Below are 17,102 nucleotides of genomic sequence, written 5' to 3' on the forward strand. Positions count from 1 at the left end.
CATTCTTTCTGTTTTATTGATGCGTTTACAAGACTCTTCCCCAGGGAACGCCATTCAGAAGGATACTACACCCAAAAAGCATTTATTGTCATGCTAACACAAAAACTAATTAACAGCAGCTTGTTCCATTTCATGTTTTTATTTATCAGAAACTGTCGGATGAAAAAAACATTTGCAGAAATAATTCTGGTTGAAACAAGTTTCATCCTTTTTGTAAATCTCTGCTACAGCTGCAAAGTCCTAATAGAAAAAGAGGAACAAGATAGATGTGATGCTTTAACTCCAGTAAGTGCATGAAACAAAGTGTGAATTGAAAGCTTGTTCAAAAAATCTGTAACAAGAAAATCACTGATACCCAAAACTAGTCATTTATTTCTTTTCTTAGTGTGTTTCCTGCTGAAACCTCTGGTGTGTAGTGCAAACTGAAGTCATAACCTCACTGGTGGATGTAAAATATTTATAGTTTTCAGGGTTTAAAAAAAAAGTTTGGGAACTATCAAGTCCTGAAATAAGGATGTGATGATGTTTCAAACACCCAAAGGTCATGAAATTCTCTCTAAACATAAATGGCTATGGAAATGTTACGTTGAAGGAAGGAAAAAGTGAAGCAACACTGCTGGTCTGAGGCTTCTTTCCTTGACTGAGTGATGCATTATGGATATCAAACCAAACACACACACACACACACACACACACACACACTTTACATAATATGCTCCTGCTGAATATTGTTATTTAAAGTTATCACCATGAAATAGAATCAGAGATGATCTCCAGCTGGGATCAAACTCGCAGCTCGCTGGTTCTTGCTCAGACAGAAGCTGCATATTGGTGCATTTTGGCTTTTGATGAACAAGGTGTGACTTTTTTTTTTTTACCACAATCTGTCTTTTATGTTGTGAGGTTTTCTACCCATGGTGTTTGGAAGCAGCACAAACATGGACGCAAATACATATTAAATATTCACTGATACAGCAACATGATGGTTTTCTAAGTTTCTAAGACAGTTGATACGTAAACGAAAACTAGAAAATAACTATTGTACCTTTAACTCGGAGTCATGTTTGTAAGCACTTTTCCATCAGTGAACTTCATGTGTAGTTATTGAATGTGCTACTTAACATAATTATAAGCTGCTGGACTGTCGCACTCCCAGATCCAGCTTTTGACAGCACTATGCTGACTGTTCTAAATAATGCAGCGTTAACATATGGAATATAACAAATGTAGAAAATAACACACGTGTGAGACTCAAATCTAATCATTCACAGACTTCTGTCATTGTAATTATTCACTTTTACACTGTACACATGGTCAGTGGTACGAACCAAAAGGTGAACTAAAGGTTCTGATATATATCTTAATTCAAATGTTTATGGATCTTAATCTTCTTTTAAGGATCATCTGTGTCTATTTATTCCTAATAAAACTTTGAATTCACAGTGTTTTACATGTTGTTTATTGTGGTTATTATTTTAAAAGCCAGTACTGACTGACGTTAACACTAATTCCTTCTTTCTGCTGTTTGTTTTACAGGAAAGTTAACAAGTGCTACCGTGGACGTTCGTGTCCTATCATAGTCCACTGCAGGCAAGTAGAATAATAACTACACCTTATTATTATTATTATTATTATTATTATTATTATTATTATTATTATTAATATTATGACGGAGTTCCAGCCGACATTAAGTGTTATATAAAATGCATTTTTTATCACCGAGATCTTCTGCTTACAACTTTTAAATATAATTCATGAGCAAACAAGCTGAGAACGAATGTTTGCTCAGATGATAGGAATCTGAACGGTGCCGGTTCCCTTGTGATCTCTGCCCCCCCGACCATGCTACAGTTTCATTTCTCACCAGCGTCTGTGTCACTTATCAGCATGTGGAAGACAACAAACATTTTAAATGAGAAATTAGCCAAAAAGTTGTGATTTAATTTGACAAACTGTCCGCGGAGGAGGGTAACTTTTAATTGGAGCCACTTCAAAGTTTGCTGTGTGTCTGTCAGAGGCAGTGGGTTGAAAGGGAGAGATGGTTAAATGGGAGTAGGCAGTGTTGCAGCTGTTGTGTTTACATATTCTATACAGTGTGTAATCACATCTGCATACCCCTGCCACCTGAGGAAATAACTCACACCAGTGGGACATAATTAAATTGGTATTTAACAGAAAAATCCACCACAGCTTTTAGTGGAAACTCTGCAATGAGTGGATTAGAGACAGAACCTCCAGAACAGTTTTCTGTCTGCACGGTCCTCCACTAAGTGATCTGTTATTTAATATGACTTAGTGGCTGTGCTGAGCTGTAGTTGTCGACTGCAGTTTGATATGAATCAAAATGTCACATAGCTTATTGGACTGGTTATTGAGCCAATGTACCAACTGCGTCGGTAATAAACTGTAGAAACTGTGAGATATGTACCAGCACAAGAACACACCAGAAAGCTTCCCACTACTTCCCACTGCCGCTCTCATTTACCTTGTTAACTCTGTACTGTAAACCCATCAGGAATAGAATAAATCTTATATAATAAACCTTCAATTAAGCTGAAGTATTTCCAACCAGCATGCATGAGCTTTGTCCTTAGCATTCACTCACATCTGTCCATGTACTTGGTGAGTGGTCCTGCATTCAGTCACACACACCCTTTAAAACCATTTTCACATATTAACTGTAGAAAATGAGACTCGGGTACAAATGTTGTAAGTTTTAAGTGTATGTATGCTTAAACGTGTGTAGTGCACAGCTGGAAACTCTCCAAGTCAGATACGTTCACACAGGGCTGCATGTCAGACTCCCCACCTTCATGTTTCCTGTCTTCCTCTCTGCAAGTCTGAAAGAATGATTTCAAGAACAATTGAAAGATAAAATCACTACTTTCAGGTGTTATTTCAACCACAGGTCCCTTTACCTTATATCTAATGAGACATAGATACAATTTTAAGCACAAGCACCTCTGCACTCGTCTGATTTGCTCTGTCTACCAAGTTTAATCATCTTTGTGGTACTTGTGCGAACAGTAATAACTTTTTAACATTATCAAGGTTTAACATAAGAATTTCATGTCGAGCATACGGCCTGAGCAGAAAATGATGTTCTCACCTCTGATTTAGACCAAGCCGAGCTTATTCTTAAGCCCAGTTGACCAATTACTGTGTGTCTGAGGATGTAGTGATGAAAGAATTGAGGAACTCTCACGTTCGTCCTGCAGACGTTCACTTAGAGCTTTTAAACACGTTTCTCGGAGCCCACTGTTCATAACCATTCATCACTCTAATGTATAGAGAGAGCAGAGTGAAGCACTCAGGATGAGAAGTGAGCCTAAGCAGACATTTTCAGACAACTGTCTCTCTCCTTCTCTCTGTCCTGTTCTTTCCAATTATCTGTCCATCTGCCTGTTTCTGGCTTCTCGCTTTCTACCTCTCCTGCTATCTTGTCTTTTTCTTTAACCTTCCCTTTCTCTGCACCTTTTCCCCTGTCTCTCATTTTAAATAGAGTGAGAGAAGGCAGCAGACATCTTGACATGTTTACTCACAGCCCTCAGGCTTCTGCTGTCTCTCTTACACACACACACACACACACACACACATCTTTGATCGCCTTGTAATGATGCTGGTGACGTGCTGCGATCCGACAGATCTAATCGAGTTGTAATAACCTGTATGAAACACACGCTGTCACACACAAACTGTCCGAGACGCGCGATTGTAGAATATGAACACACGTTTGTACTGTCTCTGTGAGGACACACTGACTAACCTCTTAACATTAAACATAGTCACAGAAATGAAACCCCACTACAACCTGGTTTGAATAAAGGTAATCTCACATGCCTCAGTGTGAAGACATTGACATAAGAACCCTTTAATTTGTAAGAACCTGTGCACACAAACCCACATTTGCACGTATTGAGGTGGTACTGGTCAATTACTGCCAGCAGGGCTGTTGAAATATACAGCGGTGTGCATGTGTGGGCTTGCAGAAAATAACCCAGGTCCCAGTGAAAATGAAATATTCAGGAAGCATGGACACATGCCAGCTGACACACACACACACACAAACAGCTTGTTGGATTACACCCAGTCCATGAAATAGACTAGTACGGGTGCAGACATCAATTTTCAACACTTGAAATAAATCTAGGATATAAAATATTCCCTCCACATACATTACAGAGTCTGATCCATTATTTTGTGCTGCAGTTTGTGTCATTGCTTATTTATTATTATTATTTATTTATTTATTGTTGAATAGAACAACATGCATTTAGGACAATGTCTAAAAATGTTGTCGAACATGTTTATATTTGATGTGATTTAATTCCTGACAAAAAAAAAAAAGCGGCTTCAGCTTTTCTGTTCCATAATTATACATCTTTGAAGTTGTTTATCCCCTTGAAATAGCATTAGAAGGCTCATAAACATCGACGCACTAAATCTCTCTGACTGCTGCTCGTCTGCGAAGCGCTAGAGTCGTGTTACTTCTGCCTTCACTCCGGAGAGAAAAAACAACAATAACACAGATATGAACAAAAGAAATGAAAAAGAAATGAGAGGGATTGTTGCAGTAATTGTGGATGCATGTTTTACAGATTCAGAACTGGATTACCACTATTCAGAATTATTCTTTCATGCTTGTCTGGATACAAATACAGAGTTCTCAGACTGTGAATGTGATGGAAGATCATGACCAGAAAACAAACAGCTGAGCTGATCCAGTTCACTGTAACTGCAGGTGAAGCTGTGCATGGACGTAACAGGAGCCGAACAGATGCTGGTATTGATGCAGCTGACTGGGCTCACATGAGTTCTCATACAGTTACCGTTCGACTATGTTGATGAACAGATCAAAAGTCTGCTGTGCCACTGTTTTTAGTCTACTGCAGCCAGAACCCACTGTTTTCAGGCTTCTGACTTGTGTTAAGTCTGTGTTCCTCAAGTCCAAGAATCTTGTCCCGTGCAGCTTATTATTAAACATGACGACGAGTGATGGTTTGAAAAAACGTTGAGCTGTTATCAGAACTTCTATGACATCATCAAACAAACTGTTTAATTAATTCATGTGTCCTTATCTCCTCCTCCCTTCATTATGTCTCGTTATCTCTCGGCCACCTGTGCAGTGACGGCGCTGGAAGAACCGGCACCTACATCCTGATCGACATGGTCCTCAACAAGATGGCTAAAGGTGAGCGTCGTCTCCTCCTCCTCCTCCTCCTCCTCCTCCTCCTCCTCGGTCCTCCATCAGTGTGTGTCAACACGTCTGCCCTAAAGTGAGCAGTGTGTAAACTGCACCATCAAAATATTAACAGTATTAGAGTTGTTTTTTTCTAAAGTTAGCTGATTGCATTAGAAGCAATTATATTTAATTAGATAATTATGGTGATAAGTAGGTATGAATGTTTTTTTTTTTCCATTTAATACAAAACAACTCAATCACTATTACTTCTCTGTTGCTTCTGAGCTGCAGAAAACAAGCTGCTATTTATCAGCTTTTACTTAATTACTGCAAATTAATACCTGTTTCATTATCTCAGTGGGTGAAATGGCACTTTGGCAACACACTGCAGGTTGTTTCTGTCTTCTCATGCCAGTAAAACACATTAAAAATAAAAAGTAAAAAACACATGAAAGTGACTTCCACATGAGAAAAAGATGGCTGTAGGAAGGGGGGGGGGAGCAGGAGGTGGGATGTTCGGTGGAAAGGAGAAACTGAACAGGTTTTGTCTGGAGAATAAAGCTGCTGCTTTTAAATTCTAGATTTGACTCGAACACAGTTGACCCCGAGCACTTTATTTGAAGTGTCATCAGGACTTGGAGCCAGTGCACTTTAAGCACATTGTGAGTGCATGATAATTACTATAATTACAGCATGATACAATAAACACAGCATTATAATTATGTCGGGGAATGAGTATTTCATGGGGCTTTGGCACTTCATGACAGGACATTAAATGAAGTTCTGTCAGCTGTGTAGCAATGTGAGAGTATTTAGGTTCCTTTTAGGCCATTCACTGACATATTCTACTGTTTTATAATTATAAATAGTTAAAACTAAGACAGATTAGCTTACTTTGAATTTATTTTAATGTTGAAAAAATAAATTTTCAGCAGTTTTCTTTCAATTCTTTGTTGTTACATTTTAAAAAGACATCATCATCAGCTTATACTGAATTCAAACAAAGGCCAACTTCACAGAGGGTTAACTAGTGTAGTGACTCATTTAAAAAGCACAGGTTTCAGCCCCCAGAGCGCCCCTCTGTGCACGTGCTTGTGTAAGAAGACTATAAACTGACCCCAACACTTTCACACATCTCAAAGAAAGTTAAAGCAAACAGGATCCATCTGACAACTTATCAACATAAAAGCATCTGAACATAATAACGTGCATTGCCAAGTTCATATTTGGTGAAATTTCTTTGATTTCTTTCATCGGTTGTGTCCAAACACAGCAGTTTACGCAGATTTTACATGCGGCTGCACATCTTCTGCACATTTCTTTACAAGTGCATGTATGTGTGTGTGTGTGTGTGTGTTGTGTGTGTGTGTGAAGTGTCCCGTGGTGGTGGTGCTGTAGCAGAACGAGCTCCTGGGTTTTTAATTCCACATCAAAGGGTCAGTCGGGCATCAGGGGCCTTTTCCCAGGCTGTCACACTGTGATCAGGGGCCTCAGGGCACCATCTTAGTACCCAGGGGCTGGTGAGGAAAGGGCGGAGCTGAAGGGAAGATGTGAGGGTGTCCTCTGTACGCTTTCATCTGTGTCCTGAATTTAGTTTGGACACGAAGTTCAAAATGCTGTTTTAGATTCTAACAAACAAGCAGCATCAACAACAGGACGTTTATTTATCTAAATCTGTATCTAACTGAGAAAAACTAAACTGAAACACAGAATCCTGCAGCAACCAGAAGGTTTCACTCCTCACCACATGGTGGCAGTACAGAAAAATTATGTTGTTTAACGATGCAAAGAAATCAATAATGAAATAGTTTCTTATGATGTTGATTTAACGTCTCAGATGAACAACTTGAAATCTGCTGTATTTGTTTAATAAGTTAGCTGCGTTTCATAAGATCCAATCATCACGTCCCAGTGCTCCTTCCTGCATTTACACTAAAAGCAGTCATTACTGTACCAGCTCTGAACACTCAGTGGGGCACAAATTGAGTTTTTCTGAGCACTGGTTCAGGATGTTTCCAACGCTACACACACACAAAAATAACTTCACTCATTTTAAGTATGCATGTCATTTTTCCACACACACAACTTTGCTAGTTAGCAGCTTCAACAGGCAGGATGATTCAGCTTCATCATCCAGACACCGGTAAAGTAGAGGTGATGACAATCTACTCTTCACTGGATAGTAACTATTAGATCAACACCCTGGAGGAGGTTGGGGCGGGTGGATCACTGAACTAAACACAGGAATCAACTGTAACATGAAACCAAACTCACTCTGTGTTTATTTAGTGACTAAATCAACCAAAACGCGTTGTTTGTACAGCAGCACGGTGCCATCGGCCATTTTAGTGAACAGATCACATCCTCCATTTTGGTGTCTGATGCCACAACTGGTGCAGTTTCAATGGGCGCCTGCCTCCCTATGTGGGGGCGCTTTTACAACAATGAGACAAAAGTCCAGTATCGGTTGGGTACTAATATCTATTATACACATAACACTGCACCACACTTCACTCCTAATGCAGTTTAAAGGTGTTTTCAGTTTGACCCTCGTCTTCACCTTTCAAACCAACAGTTAAATGTCAAATTCGTCTCCCGGGCTCCAAACCGAGCTCTATAGCTTCTTCAGAGGACATTTGACAACAGTTAGTGTTATTTCAAATGAAAGAAACTGATGCCGACCTTTATTTTTACTGTGTTTAACCTTAACAAAGTTCAAATATGCTGAGGACAAAGACAAACACAGGAGTTTCCAGTGGCCTCCGTGTCTCTGTGTTCATGCTGTAACAGAGATGTGTGAGCTATGATTGTGACTTTACTTCTAGGTAAAACATCTGCTGCATGTCTCTGCTGATCCACTGTTAAAAAGAGAGACACAACATATCTCACCTCAACATTTTTTAAAATAACTTTAAATGCATGTTGCAGCTGGAACTAAAGGTCATGAAATCTCTTTCCCCTCCATCACATCACTGCTCAGCTCTCCACCCGCCCTTATTTTGGAAGCTTTTTGTCTGTCCTGAGAAGCTAGAGGCCCCCAGGTTTGCAGGCTTCCTCCATCCTGATCAAAGACACTTCCCACCTCCTCCACCACCTCCTCCTCCCTCTCAGACACAAACTCACTCCATCCCCTCTCTCTCTCTCTTTTTATCCCAAGGAATGAATTGGAAATGTGTCTGAGAGTTATGTTGCGGGGTTGAGGAGGTATAGCTGTGGTTCTCACGTTTTTCCCCTTCTTTTCCTAAAGGCTCCCCCGTTTCCCTCCTCTCTCCAATGTAACACCTCCCCCCAATCTTCACACCACCACCCCCTACCCTTCTCTTCATCTTGAGAATCGAATGAAACCCATCGAGTGCCGGGGAGCTTTTCAGCATCCCTCTGTGTGTGTGTTTTTCACAGGTCCAGCTGGTGAGCTCAGTCGGTCGGTCGGTCTTTTCAACAGCCCTATCTTTCTTTTTTTATCTTCCTCTCCTCCTCTTCTGTAACTCCCCCTTCATCGCCCAGCCTCCACAGCCCAACTCTTTGACCTACACCCTAAAACGAGGGTCGTGCAATGGAGGAAAGCACAAAACGAGGCCAGAATTTTTATACAATTCCTCCTCTTTAAAGGGAGAGTTTTCCAAAAAGGCTTTTTTTTTTTTAATACCTTCCATTTTGAGGTTTATCAGAACCTGCACAATAGCCCTCAGCTTGTTAAGTCGTCCCCCCAGAAAAAGAAAAACTAAAGCAGTGAGTAGTGTCTTGCAGCTTTTCTGGCTCGAAGGGAGTCTATTGTGTTGTAAAAAAAAAAAAAGAAGCAACTCACAAAACGTGTGAAACAGAAAGAGAAATGCTGTGAATGAGCAGTTCTCCCACCGTTCATTTTCCTCTTCACCACGGCAGGAAAATGAAGTGTTATTATGTGTCACAACAACAAAAAGTAAAGACAATTCTTGCGCTTTTTGTTTCCTCAGAATTCAGATAGAGAAAGACGAAGAGGAGGGAAACGAGCGGGAGGGGGGCAGAAAACAAATTAAATGTTTTTTTTTCCTCTCTTGTTCTCTGTGAATTTAATTGTTGCTCCCAACATGTCTCTCGTCTCTTTTCTACTCACAGCCTCCAACTGTTTTTCTGTTTCTTTTAGATGTCTTCATTCCGACTCATCTATTTTTCCCTCTGCTTTCTGAATCGGCTCTTTTTTATTTTATTTTATTTTATTTATTTATTTTTGTTCCTCTGTTTTTCTGAGGGTTAGTTTTTTTTCCAGCTAATGGCCGCGGATCCGGCTGCTGCTGGTTCCGCTCCTGTTTCATTATAAGGTGACATAAGGTTCATTTAAGCTTAATGGAATAAATAATAGGTTATACGGGTTATTTGTCTCAGAGAACAGAACTCACATTAAAAAATTCATCAACAAACCTCTGTTGATAAAAAAGTACTTTTAACACATCTTTATATATTTCAGGTAAGTGCATTAAGAGCTTCAAACATTAGGACACCTCTACCGCCAAGTTATGATTCATCTTCATGAAAACTTTAGACACATTAACACATTAGACCGGCTATTCACCAGTTTCATAAGCATTAGTGGTTTTTCATGTATTTGCTCTCTACGTGCTCCTTATAGGAGCTGAGACGACACTAATATCTGAGGTTATTAACAGATGCACAAAAAACTTAAATCTTTTTTTAAAAATTTGCAAAAATAAAAAAGAGTCACTAGAAGTATAGATTTAGGATATTATTAATAATCTATTAGCACGATGATCATATGATCAACATAAATGATAGTTTTTAATGGTTTGGTTTAGACTCAGGATTAAGGCCCTGTTTAAATGGAGGAACACACACCTCTTTATTAATAATTTTAAACTTTACACATGACCTAAGCATAAAGAGCTTCTTTAGGTCAAACCCCAACCTCTCATGAAGCTCTGGACTCTGTTTTTCAGTCCTACACAGTATACACCATGCATCCACCCCAACCACCTGCTTCCAACTCTCTTTCTGTCCTAAATGTGGCTCTTAATGATTAAAAAATACACTGCATCACAACATTATTGTGATTACATATGGAAAAAACTGTGTAGTTTAGTTGCATATAGCTTAATTTTTATTACAGGGCTTAGCTGTGATGTTAATGAATGATTATCAGTCAGATATGGTGAAACTGCTTGGGTACTGGCACCACACTAGAGACTTCACACTCGACTGGAACTTGACCTTAACAATTCTCTGGACACTTGTGTGCAGCACAAACACGTCATAGTAAAACACAACATTAGCATGTTGTCTGTTTTAAATGTGTTACGGTGACCCCTGTGAAAGATTTGCATCTGTTTTTTTATTCTTTACTGCTACTACTAGAAGCTCCACCAATGATGTCACGAGAGTGAAGAAAGTAAAACCACGATGAGCTGCTATATTGTAAATCCCCTCAAAGCTTAGAAACGGGAGCAGATCCAGGTGATATTTCTTTGCAGCTTTATGGCTTTGAGCAAAAAATATTAATTATAGCCACTTTGAAAAGTAGATTACGCTCACTGCCACAACCTGCATATTTATTTAGGCTCAACATTGATACAACATGTTCCAATTATGTAGAAAAGCCCATTACCACAACTTTTAAAAGGCACCTTTAAGATAAGTGAGTCTCAGTTCTGCAGTAACTCAGAATAATTAATAAGTTAGTCACGTAATTATGCAGTTAAATGCTGATAAATCTATCTTTGCCTCCAGTAGAGTAATAATCTTTTTTATGCTGGATCACAATGAGTAGAAGTCCGACCACTGTCTGGCCAGAGTTCACTGAGCCGACTGCAGGCAGCCACACTGCTGTCAGCTGTGGGGCATCATGCCAGTCTGGCACACAGGCGGACTGACTGGCAAGTAAACTGGGACCCCACCACACACACACACACACACACACACACACTGTGGCATGTGAGTCTTTGGCAGGGGCTGACAGAGCTCTGGTGGGCAACCTTCATGAGCTCAAAGGATGAATATCAAAGACCAACGAGGGGCTTTAAGATCGGCTCAGTTTCCTTTAGAAGATGCCACAAACATTTGGGCCTGTGATTCCCCTGACAAAGTCCTCTCCAACTGTTTCTTCTCCTCCTTTATCTTTTTTTCATCCCGACAACAAAACGCCACAACCTAGCAGTTTGTAGAGTGTGTTTGTGTGTGTGTGTGCAAAGAGGATGAATGTAATCGCCTTTTGCTGTTCTAAAAGGATTGGCTATAAAACACCAGACTGACAGATGTTAGCTGGATTATATCCAGCACTGCTTTAAATGTGTGTGTTTTGTGTTTGTGTGTGTATTTGTGTGTGTGTGTGTGCATGACAGGCGCCAAGGAGATTGATATTGCAGCTACTCTGGAACACCTGCGAGACCAGAGGCCGGGAATGGTTCAGACCAAGGTAACACACACACACACACACACACATCTGAATCCTGTTTGTTCATGTAGAAAACTTTTCATTTCTGGAAAAGAAGCAGTGGATGATGGTAAATTTAAATGGTAAAGACTGTGATGAGGTGAAGATGGAACAGCACGTTTTCAGTCTTAATTCTGATATTTCCAGTAGACACTGGCTGCTGGGATCCAACCTGTGACCTTCTTATTACAGCACTGGCTCCATTCTGTGATACACCTCCAAGCATTACCTCATTCTTCTTTACGCTGAGTCGCCCCGGATGGTTTAATAACCAGTTGATTTATGAACATAACTGAAAACTAAAGCCATTTTTTTTGCCAGCTCCGACCTTAGTGCTGTGATTTCATTTTTGATTTTCTTGTTGTTTGTGTTGCTGATATTCAACTTCCTGCAGTGATACAGTGATGAACTGTGATAAAAGTGCTGTAAGTGCCAAGTTTTCCACAAGGTTGTTTTAATACTACTTAAAATCATTAAAATCCCATTAATGTGTCACATTAAATGCACAATAAAGGTTATGGAAATTAGTTCAGCCCTGAGTAGTGTCTGCAGTCTTCATCTTAAGACCTTCGTACCTTCCCTGCTCAAGGCTTAACTGCGATGGCATTTTGCTGCAGCCCCGTTCTGGGGGCATGTTGTTGATGTTGCATTATAGCAGCAGAGGTCTGTGCAGCGTAAGTGGCGGCACGACGTCTGAGTTACAGGAGAGAGGCGGCTCGAGATGTGCCTGAGTTGTTGTTTCTTTGACCCACCACCAGTAGAATCTGTCACATGTTGTACATGATGAAGAGAAACTTCTCTTTACTGGGGAAAATCTAGGTTAATGGACGTCCAGGCTGCTCTCATCAGGACACCTACAACAGGATGTTTTAGCAAATCAGAGCTGCTCTCATCTGACTGATGGTGATGGTTAGAACGCAGACTTCACGTTCTTTCTCCTCTGTTCCGTTCTTGTCTCCCTACAGGATCAGTTTGAGTTTGCGTTGACGGCTGTCGCCGAAGAAGTGAACGCTATTCTGAAAGTTCTCCCACAGTAGGAAGGAGCCCCCCCGTCTTCTGAGTTCTCCTCGGCCCGTCTTACCTGGAGTACACTCCCCGTTATCATTCCTTTTGTTTTCTCCTCTCGCGCGTCTCCACTGTAATTTTTGTCTCATCTCATTGTCTCTCGTGCTCTTGGCTCTTCACTTCACCCGTGTCTCCTCATCTTAGGCTATTGTCTGCTCTGTTCTGTCTTTTACCTCCTCTCATTTTATGTTTGGGCTCTTCCTTCTCATTATCATCACATTCTGTGTCCCCCTCCCTCTCATCTCCTCCTCTTCTTCATGTTGTCTCATCTTTCCTTATTTTATCTCTCCTCTCCTTTTAACTCCTTCTTCTTTCCACTCATTCAGCTTCTTCTCTCTTCTTCGTCAACACTGAACCCATCCTGTACATAAGTAGACCGTCCTTCTGTTGTAATGATCCAAGCAGCCTGTTTTCCATTTCACTGCAGTTTAACACATTTTGATAGTGATAAAAATGTTTCTCTATGTTCTGAGTATATTTATTATAGTTTCTTGGTAAACATTGACTTAACTGGCAAAACTTGGGTAAAGCAAGATTTGACAATGCTGAGAGCTTTACCAAGCTGACGTCCATGTTCGGTCTTTGTTTTGAGTGTGTGTGTGATGTTGATCATCATCTGTCTGTATCACTAAATCCTATTTATGTGTGTGTTTTACACACATCAATAGGATTCTATTTATGTGTGTATTCTCTCTGATATGCTTTCATGCACTATGCTAGAGTGTCACAGTGCAACTCATCATCACCCAGTGTTGGTCCGTGAGGTAGCTATATGGGACAAAAAGAGTGATTTTATCTCCCTTAAAGGCTTATTTTTCTATAAAAGTAAGTGGCTAAACACTAAAATATCAAACACTGGTGTTATCCTGCTTATTTGAAAAAATAACGAACATGCTGATATTGAAAATGAGGTGAAATAAAGTGGATATGTGTCATTTTAATCAACCTAGTAGAAGAAACATGTTCTTTCAACCTGAATTGTTATCTCTTGTGGACAACCAATATTGTGGCTTGTCAGTGAAGTAACACTAACGTCTGCCTTAATAAAATCACAGTAGACAGAGGTAAATGTGTCTATAGTCACCTTGAGATGAGGCTTCATTTGAAATTGGCCTTATTCCAGTGGATTAACTCGTGGATTAAAGGTTTGCTGTGCTGGTACTTAAGAAAATCCATCACCTAATAATAATCTGGGAGCAGAAGAAGGTGTGTGAGTGTGAATCAACATGCTGTGTACTTTAAACCGTGTCCCTATAATAAGAAGAACCACTGTCTACTGGAAGGAGGCCATTCTTAAATGAAGTGTTTCTGATTTGTACTTTGATGATATAAAGGGTTCATTGTGCTTCTCAATAGCAGCTCTTCTATGTAGCATTATTGGATAACGTGTACATGTACAGTAGCTGAACTTGTAGTGGATTGAATCCAGTTTGCAGTGACACTCGTCAGGTGGTTTTCTCAAAAGTGTCTTGAAACAAACTGGGTTTTTGTTCTGTTGCACATGAAAGAAACAAAGATGAAATTAAAGAGCCACAAAATGTGATTTTACACAATCACAGAGCTTAAACAGAGCTGCTTATAAGTCTGACAGCAAAGAAATCACGAATGTGGGTTAACTGTGGGCAGAGACCACGGCTCGAAGTCAGGTGGAACTGAACAGAAACCTTATGGTGAACACATCCATTACCTAATGGTGTGGTGAACATCACTACTTTCAGATTGGCTCACAGTATCTGTACAGATTTAAAGTGCATCCATTAAATTCTAGTTTTGTTTGTCCCGTTTGATTTGAATCACCAACAATACGACGTGCAGACACTGCACTACTAGTGCATGGCTATTTATTCAGTAAATGAGTGTGTTGTACATTTCTGTGGCATCAACCTGATCTTAGCAAAACCATTCAAGGAGTCAAACAGATGTGAGTTTATCTATTAACTTTTCACTATTATTGCAGACTATTTACTGTGCCAGACGCTCTAAGCACCTTGAGAATGCAAAAGCCAAGGATTATCATCTGTAACCTTTGCAGGTCATGGTTAACGCCAGCCGAGAGATGGTGCAGTATCAATATGATGTAACACTGCAGCAAGTTGGTGTCATGTTGGAATCCATTTTTCATCACAGAACTGAAACATGCTGCAAGAAATGCTGCGTCTAATGTCAAACGGGATGTGAATTTTTCTTCCTTTTTAAAGATTCTGTCATGTATGTTTAAAAAATAGAAACTGCAATGAAAGAGGTGAAGCCAATGGACGCGTTTGTTGCTGAAGGGGAGCTCCGTCGGTCATCTTCCCCAGTGCTGTTCCTTCTCTCACACACAGATAGCACGTCTGTTGCATCAACACTGTACATAAATCATATCTCAAAAACAGCAGAAAATATTTTTGTTCTATTTGTGTAAACAACTTGTGAATAAAGTCTGATTGTCGATGCAGTATCGTAATTCAATTCCCACCAATGAGTTACGCCTGTTTGTTTGTTCTTCTTACTACTGGTGTATATAAAATTTATGCTTAGGACATAATTGTACACAATCATTTTTACCATCTGTGTGGGCGGTTAAGCATCTGTTTTATAGAGCACCAAACAACCAGCTGCATTTTAAACCAGATATGATGCTGTATCAGACACGATCCAGCGTGCTCTGCTGCCACAGCCTTTGTGTGGAACAGTAAATTGAAAATTGGAAGTAATTTTGATTGAATACTTCAGGGTGAAGCTTTGAAGGTTGCATTGAAATAATTCAAAACTATTAGACCCTAGTTCAAAATGATTTGATATAAGATTCACAGCTACCAACATAACATGATAGCAAACAGATGCCTCGACACACAGAAAGATATTAGCAGTAATTTGTAGTTTTGGTTCCGTCTCATCAAACGTTATTCCAACATCGACTCCACCTTTATCGCTGGTTTGCTGTTTTGAATGATGTGTCTTATCATCTCTGGTCCAAACCACCTCTGACAGGCATTCCCTGACCATAATACACCTGCTTGGCTTTATGATTCATCCAGCATCTTTGCAGATGAAGCACACTGGATAAATGGGTATACGTCTCTTTTTTTAAAAGAGGGTTTATTCAGGTGAAACAGAGGCTTAGTATTGATTATTGTTATACAATACAAGTAGATTTAGTGTCAGTGTTGTACGGTGACGCCAACATGCACACAGACGACATCCTGGAAGTATGAGTATAGATGCAGGTGAGGTTTCTAGTGCTGTTATGTTTCTGAATGGAAATGAGTCGTTCCACTGTGCATGACAACATCACTTTCCACCATCCTTTTATTTGTAGTGACCTGCAGAAACTAAGATGTTCATATTTATTTTAGATACCTGGATGCTGCTTCAACATATCCTACATTATCTCCCTACGTTACCTTTATACAGTTAGGAACAAGCTGACTCCCACCATAAGAAATGACAAACTAAACACAAAGACTAAATGGATATGAGGTCATCATGGACTTTTCAAGAGACATCACATTCATTCATCTCGTCTTGTTTCTGCCTGCTCCGATCCATTTCTTAGTAGCATGTTCTGTTCACCTTTGTTATGGAGTTAGAGGAGCTTAATGTTGTTAATGTGGTTTTATTTTAGCTCTAATAATCTTATTTTTACTTTCACAAATTAACTCTTTGGTCTCGGATTCCAGGAGGTTTTGGGAAAGTCTGGAAACTGGTTTGCTTGTTGGAAGAGAAAGAAAAGCAGAAAAGAAATGAATGAATCATTACTTTGTGAAAAATTTGAGTTTTAACAGGTTTATAAAGACCTGAGAGGTCAGAAAACATATTCAGCAAATTAAAAAACCTCATTGCCTGAATGCTTCACGCCCTGAACTCACAGTCGTCTGTTTTAATTTACATCTAAACAAGATGTTCCAGTGTGCAGGTCAGTCCCAACACTGCTTTAAGAGAAACGGTCAGTTATCCTCTGGTAGCTAATGAGGTTCCCGGGAAAGCAGCAGTCATGGATGTGTGCAAATCAAAATCATCTTCTGTTATTTAGAAGCTGCTCGTGGTGTCACTGGCGGACTTCTCAGGGGCCACTGTTGTCCTCACACAGAGAAGAAAGAGGAAAAGATGTTTGCTGATCACAAATGGACGTGGGAGTTCAAATATTGTTTCCTCATTTTGGCGTCGGTGTGTGAGGAGCATAACGAGCCAGTTGAAAACTCTGCGCCTGTGAATAGAAATCACACACACGCTGTCTTAACACAGAGTTTTAATGGATTATTTATTTGAGTGTTTACTCGGCACACATAAAATAAAACTCAGTCAAGTTGTTAAATCTCCCAACTGGGAGCCTCTGGCACTAACACACTCCATCACTGAGCTGTGCGGGTTGACTACCCTTAAAGGTTGCATAAAGACTGACTGTCTGTATTTGTAAACTGCCGTAAATAATATATAAATACTATATGTGGC

The 17,102-nt window shown here is 39.9% G+C and overlaps 1 protein-coding gene across 2 annotated transcripts in view; it reads left to right on the plus strand.

The window, feature by feature from the left end:
• Window positions 1–15,119, plus strand: part of LOC113172008 (receptor-type tyrosine-protein phosphatase N2-like) — a 146,565-nt gene extending 131,446 nt beyond the window's left edge. For both annotated transcript variants that reach the window (XM_026374785.2, XM_026374786.1), the window contains 4 exons: window positions 1,537–1,590; window positions 5,127–5,191; window positions 11,512–11,585; window positions 12,569–15,119. In XM_026374785.2, coding sequence (XP_026230570.1) covers window positions 1,537–1,590; window positions 5,127–5,191; window positions 11,512–11,585; window positions 12,569–12,640 — 265 coding nt within the window. In that variant the 3' untranslated portion in view covers window positions 12,641–15,119. The remainder of the gene's footprint in view (window positions 1–1,536; window positions 1,591–5,126; window positions 5,192–11,511; window positions 11,586–12,568) is intronic.
• The last annotated feature ends 1,983 nt before the right edge of the window (window positions 15,120–17,102 follow it).

The sequence above is a fragment of the Anabas testudineus genome, chromosome 17, assembly GCF_900324465.2.
Source record: "Anabas testudineus chromosome 17, fAnaTes1.2, whole genome shotgun sequence".
NCBI classification, from domain to species: Eukaryota; Metazoa; Chordata; class Actinopteri; order Anabantiformes; family Anabantidae; genus Anabas; species Anabas testudineus.